The 8,555-nt window shown below is 39.2% G+C and overlaps 1 protein-coding gene across 1 annotated transcript in view; it reads left to right on the top strand.

Moving 5' to 3' along the window:
• Positions 1–8,555, top strand: part of MYLK4 (myosin light chain kinase family member 4) — an 80,748-nt gene that overhangs the window by 8,992 nt on the left and 63,201 nt on the right. Inside the window, exon 2 of the mRNA XM_010708415.2 lies at positions 3,962–4,220. Coding sequence (XP_010706717.1) covers positions 3,962–4,220 — 259 coding nt within the window. The remainder of the gene's footprint in view (positions 1–3,961; positions 4,221–8,555) is intronic.

The raw sequence follows: 8,555 nt of genomic DNA, 5'->3' as shown, positions 1-8,555 counted from the left end.
GGAGGACGTGCTCACTGCCGTGTCGTTCGGAGGGCTGTCGGCGCTTCCTCGCCCTGCGCCGTGGCGATCGTGGCCCGGGCTGCATAGCCGTCGGAGGAGAGGCCTTTCCCGGGCGGCTGTTGAGTGCCCGGGATAGAGGTGATCCTGCAGGCGGTCCGTTTATAGAACCATGGAATCTTTAATGTTGGAATGACCTCCAAGATCACAGAATCATAGAATAGCCGGGGTTGAAAAGGACCACAATGACCATTTCAACCCCCTGCTGTGTGCAGGGTCACCAACCACCAAACCAGGCTGCCCAGAGCCACATCCAGCCTGGCCTTGAATGCCTCCAGGGATGGGGCATCCACAACCTCCTTGGGCAACCTGTTCCAGTGCTTCACCACGCTCTAAGTGAAAAATGTCCTCCTAATATCTTCCCTAAACCTCCTGTCTCAGTTTAAAACCATTCCCCCCTGTCCTATCCACCCATGTAAACAGCCATTCCCCCTCCTGTTCGTATGCTCCCTTCAAATACTGGAAGGCCACAACGAGGTCTCCCCAGAGCCTTCTCCAAGATCATCTAGTCCAAACATCAGCTCATCCCCACCATGTCCCTCAGTGCCACATCTCTGTTTTGTATTTTAAATAAAAGCATAGAAAGTTGTGCCATCAGCGTCCTGATTTATCACCTGAATTTGACCCCGTGCTAATTCTTTCCACCTTACGTCTTTTTTTCTTTCCTAAATTATATATTTAGATTTAATTATATTCTATTACGTAACCATTCTCAGCTTGTAAATTTCAGGTCAGTCTAATGTCAAGATGTGTTATGCTGGGATCTATGAGGTAAACAAGTCTGGCTATTATGTAAAAGTAACTGTCTTTCAGCTTAAACATTGAAAATGTCTGGTTTGCAAGCAACAAACTAGTAGGAAATAGTTTTCATTGGAACTCAATATGTAGGGCGAAGGACAAAGTTTTGAGTAAAGTGCTGTATGACCCATCATGTAAACCTAGTTCTAACTGACAGGATTCCAATTTAAAAACTGGCTGAGGAAGGAAAAGGTTATTGGTGGGTTCTTTTTTGGCTGACATGTACTTGTGTGCTCATTTCTATTTCTGAGCCATTTAAAATTCATCTTGGAATAATGGAATCATAGAATGGCTTGGGTTGGAAGGGACCCCAAGGATCATCAAGCTCCAATCCTCCACCACAGGCAGGGCCACCAACCTCCAGGTTCCTGGTACTAGACCAGCCTTCCCAGGGCCCCATCCAACCTGGCCTTGAACACCTCCAGGGACAGGGCATCCACAGCCTCACTGGGCAGTCTGTTCCAGCACCTCACCACTCTCTCTGTGAAGAACTTCTACCTTTATCTTCCCTTTATCAATTATACTTTTACTGTACATGTGCTATTATTTTGTAGGACTGAATGTGCCCCCTCTACATACAGCTGGGCAAGTTTCCGTGTTTCCATGTCATGTCTATGGTTTCTGTGCATGTTACTGAGGATATGACACATGAAGCAAGCTGTTTTGTTTAAACTGAGAGACTGGTGTGGTGAGAAGACCCAGAAGAAAGCATCTCTGAGGTCAAAGTTGGGGAATGTAAATGATAGAAAGAAAGCTTATGCTCCTTTGAAAGAAACAGAGCTCAACACCTAACCAAATACATTTTTTCACTTTCCTTTCAATAAGACGGAGGGCCACAATCTCACATTGCTCTGTGGCACATGATGAGAATGGAATTGAATCCCTGGGACTGTGCAGGGAAAAACTGCAAATGAATTTCACTCTGTACATCTCAATTTTCTGTTGTTTAGCTTATCATTTCAGGAATATATGAAGATAGTAATGGGGGAAAAGGCAGTAACATTTAAATTTGATCCTAGTCTCTCATTGGTAATGGAGCACAGTAATGCCTTCAGGCTTGTCATCCCACTAATATTTTCCCAGATAACTGACCCATCGGTCAGGTTGAGGGAACAACATGCCCTTTCAGCAGGACATGTCATTCTCATTAGATGGATGGCCACATTTGCTTGTCACAACCTGCAAGATGATGTGTGCTTTGAGGAACTAGGGAGAGTCTGAATCAACTTTCCCAGTTTGCAGTCACATCATGCCAAAAGTGGTCTAGACAGACAAGTAGCTCTAAAACATGTGGACTTTGAGTAGCTGGAGATATGATGGTGGGGAGAGGAGATCTGTAAAGCTCACTTGCTTTTTCCGACAACTTTGGGATATGTTCCATCACCAATCTGTGCTGGATAGATTGAATGAGGATGATAGCTCAAAGGTTAGACTGAGCCCTTGTGATATGGCACCTGAAACAGTTAGTGCATGTAGAAGAACTCACGAGCCTTGCTCAGATAACCTGGGGAAGAAATAGCTCTCAAAGGGTCATTTCACTTGAAGGAGATGGAAAGGGATGATTGAACCTTAAGAGCTAGCGATGATAGCTAGAGGCAGCAGACCCAGCATTTTTACATACTGGGTGCAAAACTCATTCAGATGATGAATGTCTCACCATCCATGCTGATGTTCGTGTATATCACTTACTAACAGCATGCTCAGGGATGTCTCTCCCACTCTGGGCACTCACCTGCTGACAGATCTGTGAGCATCTCGGTCACATATTACTACCATCTCACAATAACTGAGTAGCAGAAATTTTTCTAGAAGACTCATTTGCAAGCTGCAAGCTTGCAGTGTAAGTCCTTTACTGGTTTTAATCTATAACTGTCACCACAAGCAAGCTATCTCCTGTGTTACTTGTGATAGCATAAGTTATCTCTCACATTTGGGAAGAGTTTGGAAGGATAAATAAGCGCAGTGCAAAGTGAGTTGATGTAGGTGTACATCTAATCAGTTGCACCTGTACAGATGTGGGATTGAAATACAGTGAAGGATATTTTACGTTGAAAGGTGTTTGGGTAAAAATAGCTAATTTAATTGGGTGTCTGCTTCCCTGTGCTGCTAATGACTGTATACATTCTTAATTATGCCATATAGTTTATAGTATTTATGCAAGTTAAAATAAAAAACATGAGCTGTGTAATGAGGTTGACCAGATCCAGCTTTCTAGAGCTAAAGCATTACCACAGTGCTTTTGTAGCAGGACTTCCAGTACAGTGAATGAGAATATTTTTGTCCTGTATTTCCCGGGCCTATTCTGAGTTGCTAAATGGAGTTTTAGAGTAGTTTCTTGTAGTCTTTTAAAATTAGTTGTGCAGAAGGGAGTTGGACTCAATGATCATTGTGGATCCCTCCCAACTAGATATTCTATGATCTTCCAAGTGTAAAAAAGTAATTACCTGGGAAAAGAAACCTACAACCTTGCTGTGGAATATAAGCTTTTCTATAGAAAACTGAGACAAGGCTTGATGTTTCTATGTCATGTCAGTACAAAACACATTGTTAGGATCTGCAGTGGGAAGGAACCCAGCTGAGGAGTGTGTTCTTCTGCACCATTAAACAGAAGACCTGAGATCACAGTCATTTTGACAATTATGTATTTCCATGGTAAAGGGCAGTGAAAAGAAAAAGGTATTTGTTTAATATATAAAAATGTAATGGACTTAATCATATGGCCTTCACTTGTCACTTTGTGGAATTGGAGAGAAAGAGAACACATCTCAGCAACAAGGAGCCACTGAATTGGTAGAAAAATGGGTGGTGATCCATAAGCAAGGTCTACTAGCAACAGTTATGTATGATGATTTGGTAGAGCTAAATTGTCTCTGTGAATAAATTAAATTACATCCATCCTATAGCCTGCTTGAATTGTTTAGTTCAGTGTCGACGAAGAGGTGGAGAACCATGTATTAACAGCTGGTTTTGCTAACTGCATTTCTGTATTGGGTCAGAATGTATACAAACAGATAACTGACATATAAAAATTTCCAACAATAGCAGTTTTCTACACTTAAATTCATGAATAATGTTGATACTTCCAATTTGTCTTTCTTTTGTACAGACAAGAAAGAGGAGAAATCAGAAATTATGAGTGTTCACTGGTTTATGAATCTAAGGTGGAGAGGAAAACAGAAAGTAAATTAACTGGACACAGTATGAAGCTGCTTAAGATTAACAGGCTGGAGGAGATCAATACACGATACAACAGTAGCAGACTGGAGAAAACATCCTTTTTTCAGACCATGAAAAAAGTGGAGAGGACTAGAGGTTTTCATGAGGAAAAATTCAGTGGATCAGATTCTGGAACAGAAGATGCAAAGGTAACGAACTGCATAATTAATTTTGTCTTTCCCAAGTACTTTCCTTTTCTTCTTCCAGTTTAGAGTTTATTACGTTTATTATGTTTATTTCCCGGTAGTGTCAATTTTTTCATTTCTGTTTGTGGAAGTTTATTTCAACTGTGAGAGACTATTCAGAATCTTCTAATCTTTTGAATCTGTAGAAGCAAACATGTGGGTTTTTTGTTTTTTTTTGGGGGGGGGGGGGGTAGAGGGGGGTGTTATTCACAGCTGGACTCACATTTAGGAGTTCCAAAGAGGTTGTGCAGTTGTGTGGCTCTTAAAAAAACAGGAGGTAGATATAGATTTTGTTGGATTCGTACTTTAAAAGCATTGGTCACTTCTAACAGCAGTAGAATTTGTGGAGACTGAATGAATTGCAATGGAAGAGCAGATTTCCCGAAGGAACTAAGGCAGCTTCATCGTTTGCTTCCCTTTAACACTTAGGGAGCAGGGAGTGGTTCCTGCTGTGTGCTACGAATACACAGTCAAGCACTGTCCACTGCTGCTCTGGGCAGCATCTGTCACTGTTAATAACAGAACTGGTTGCCACATATGTGATCTCTGGCAGAAAGATTACTGTAATCAGCCAAAATGTATTTTCTTGTATCATTATGCTTTTTCTATGGGAGAGTCTAGACATTAACATTGACATTGACATGTCATTTAGACAAGAACTAAGAATTATGTTTGCAGTAGTGAAATGATTAAATTGGGACTTGAAGAAATATGTGTGCTGTAACTTAGTGTGTTCTGATTGTTTGTACTGATATGCAATTTTTCAAATATTCTGAATATTTTCATCTTCAGAGGATACCCTGGACATCAGTGTAAATACAGTGATGTTCCAGTTTGTGTCACAGCTAAAAAAAAAACACTTTTTCTTTTTTTTTTCTTAATCTGCTGGGTCTCTTTTGTACAAAATTCTTCCAATCTTCAGTGACCTATTACAGTTCATAATTTTTAGAAAAAGAAAATGATCTGCATATGAAAACAAAGTATATGAAATATAAATAAAGTGTTTCTTTTAGAAAGTTTTATTTAGTTACAGTGAAAATGAGAATTAAAAAAAAATCTGGAGGGTAGGTTTGGAGGTTGTTATTGCCTCTTTTAAGTTAGATTTCTTCCAGTGAAAATAACTTGCATGGGTGAGAAAGTAGAAGTTGATCCTGCTGCTACATAGCTCTTCCTTTATCTCTTTATGGTCAAGCAGAAGGTGTTGAATGTGAACCTTCATCCATATGAGAGCTGCTTTACATACATTTATGTATCTTAGTTTGATGAAAAACTGTAGGTAGTAGCTGAGGTGAAGGGATTTTTCCTCACTTTTTGCTGCAAAAACTCTTACTTATTGTCCTGTAGGTGTTTGCTTCTTCAGTCTGACTTGCTCTTTGTTAGGGGTAAGATAAGGCAGGAAGAGTTTGGAGGTGCTGGAAGGAAAAAGTGAACAGGCTTAGAAGATGAACAGCTGGTTGCTAGTAGTAAGCAGGAGAAATAGCTCTGTATTCCCATTTTAGATCCTCAATTTCCTGGGGACAAGACTTCAAAGGTAAAAGGCAGTCCAACTGAACTTTGGTGAATTACCAGATCACTGGATTGAGGTTTCCAGATATATAAACAGTAGTTATATTTCTCCTAAGCTTTTACAAGTTTGGAATTTAATTGCAAAGCTTAACTTTCACACAAAATTTTTAGGAATTTCTCAGTGGGATACAGGATTGGGCCATAGCTGCACTATGAGTGTTGATGAAACAAAAACGAAGACGTTACTTAGAAGGATCTTAACTTGGTCTGCTTTCCTGGCAGTTTTATTATACTGTCAGGAAAAGAAAGAAAGAAAATTTTGCTGGCAGGAAGCGCAGTAAATTTTGCTCAGATGTATGTATTCACACATGTATGCTTGTGGACATATGTACATAATTTCTGTGGATGTAGTCCTGCTCACTTTGAAAGCAGGAACAAAACAACCCACTCAGAGTGGATTACAGCTCAAGGGACCATCTGGCGGAGAGTGGTCAAAGTGTGTTCTTGTTGGAAGAAATAAATGCTGTACATGACTAATTGAATATAATTACAGAGGACAGTGATTGCCCTCCACAAAACACCTATTTCTCCAGAAATACTTTTTTTTCTGACATAAGCAAACATAATTTTCATCGTTCGGTATATTCTCATAAAAACAAAAATGTATTCTAAATAGACTCTCTAGAGTCATTAAAATACAAGTAGGGAAAGCAAACCCACCAACTGTCAACCATCAGTTGTGAATACTGACTTTACAGCATTAAGTGTGGCTTGGACTGTCGAGAAGCTGCAGTATTACAGTCCTCTAGATGTCACTCTGCCACATCAGTTCACCAGATCCATGTTTTGTTGGAGGTGATTCCAACGACCCACAACAGAAGCGCTCTTTACTTCTCTTACATGTATTTTATTTAGAATGTCCTCTTTCCCCTCCTTTGTATGGTTGGCAGAACACGTGCATATATCTTGGCTAAATTCTGCCCTCAGGAATCAAGTTTTGCTTCAGGTGATACATTAACAAGTGCAAAACTCTTTTATTTTTTAAGAGCAGTTTTCTGTGTGGGGGAGAACCAGATGAAAAAAAAAAAATGAAAGTCCAAATCTGTCCTTGATTTTTTGATCTGTCCGTTGCACTGCACAGCTGCCCCAAGTGGTTGTGTGGTTGTGCTGGTCCACAGAAGGTGGTGTCACAGGGTAGAAATGAGCAGCTGTGAGTAGGTGCCATTTTCTACAGGAGCCAGTATAGCATTCATTTGGGCAATATTCTGTGACAGTAGATATACTCCCTATGCATGTACATTACTGAGCTTTTCCTTGGGGGTGTAAGATGGGGGTCATGAAGTACCTTTGTCTGGAGTTCAGATACAGCTGAACTGTTGTTGATAATGCACTACATGCTCTCCACTGACTGTTGATAACTTGATATGTGCATATTTGACTTCTATTTTGTATCTCTTGCAAAACAGAAAGAAAAGACGCTGGTTAAAAGCAATAACTTTTTTACCCTACAGTTTTGCCTGTTACATTTTACTTTATATTTGCAGACTTGTTCTTCAGTTGCTGCAGTTCAGTTCATAAGCCAAGATGTATTAAATCTGCTAAAGCACAGTCTTATGTACCAGAATAGAATTTATCCCTTTATTGATGAAAATTAACCTTAACATTTACTAAAAAAAAGTAACTTTTTCAGTTGCATCTTATTGGAAAAAATACTTATTCCTGGCATTTTGTCAAAAAAACTTCATCAAAAAAAAAAGAAGAAAAAAGAGTTTTTTTAATTTTGCATAATTCAAAACCATGTAATTTTCCTTTATACCTGAATATTGGTCAAGATATCCATCTAAATAGTTGGACAGAAAGCTGTTTCTTATTTTACCTTCTTAAAAGTACTTGTTAACCAAATCCTACAACAGATTCCATTGGCAGTGAAACTTCATTAGTCAAGGTTTCCCTCAGACTATACATCAGAGCACCATGTCTAATGGTTGGCTTATTATAGTCAGAAAAATGTAAGTGGACTTCAGCCAAGTTTGGGACAAGGTTTATTCCCAATCTCCTTTTCAGTTTGCTAAATTTCTGTCATCATGCATAGTGTTGCTGCGCTCAGTCTGGCAGATCTTTACAAAATCTGCTTTTTGAAGTGTGCTCCTCAGTTCCCAAGTTCATAACAATCCATTGTTGTGACTCAAGGTGTATGATTCCATGATTTCAGGCAATCATGTTTTATCTAGCACTCTCAGTTCCCATTCTTGGAATATCTGTCTTTCTCAGAAGGAAAAAGAGTATCAAGATTACTTGACTGAAAAAACACTAACTCAAAAGCACTCTCCACTACATAACTACATAACAACTCAAAATGCGATTTGACAATGCTCTGAAGCCTTGAAAGCCAAATGATGAGTAAGGAAAGAACATCACTTATAATTTTTGAATCTCTTGTTGTTTAGAAATGATGCTTTGGTTTTTATACTTTCATTTGTAGCTTTTTGTATTTGATATTTCTAGTACTCATATTTCTCCACAGGCAGTGAGTGTGTTAAATCCTTTGCTCTGATAAGATAAGATGATGCAGAAAAGAAATTCTTACTGTTTTATCTTCCACAACGAGTGTTTGAACTCTGTAATTATGGGCAGCTGTTATTTATATTATTATAGGTAAGAATTATATATGCTGTGTATCCTTATATATGACAATAAACCATGTTACTCTTTGTTACTCAGACTTTTAGTTTTCTGACTCTATAAGTAAACAGCTTCCCTGGATTTATAATCCTGGTGGCAGCGGGATTTTTT

The sequence above is a fragment of the Meleagris gallopavo genome, chromosome 3 (assembly GCF_000146605.3).
Source record: "Meleagris gallopavo isolate NT-WF06-2002-E0010 breed Aviagen turkey brand Nicholas breeding stock chromosome 3, Turkey_5.1, whole genome shotgun sequence".
Lineage (NCBI taxonomy): Eukaryota > Metazoa > Chordata > Aves > Galliformes > Phasianidae > Meleagris > Meleagris gallopavo.
This window is presented reverse-complemented; position numbering and strand designations above follow the sequence as displayed.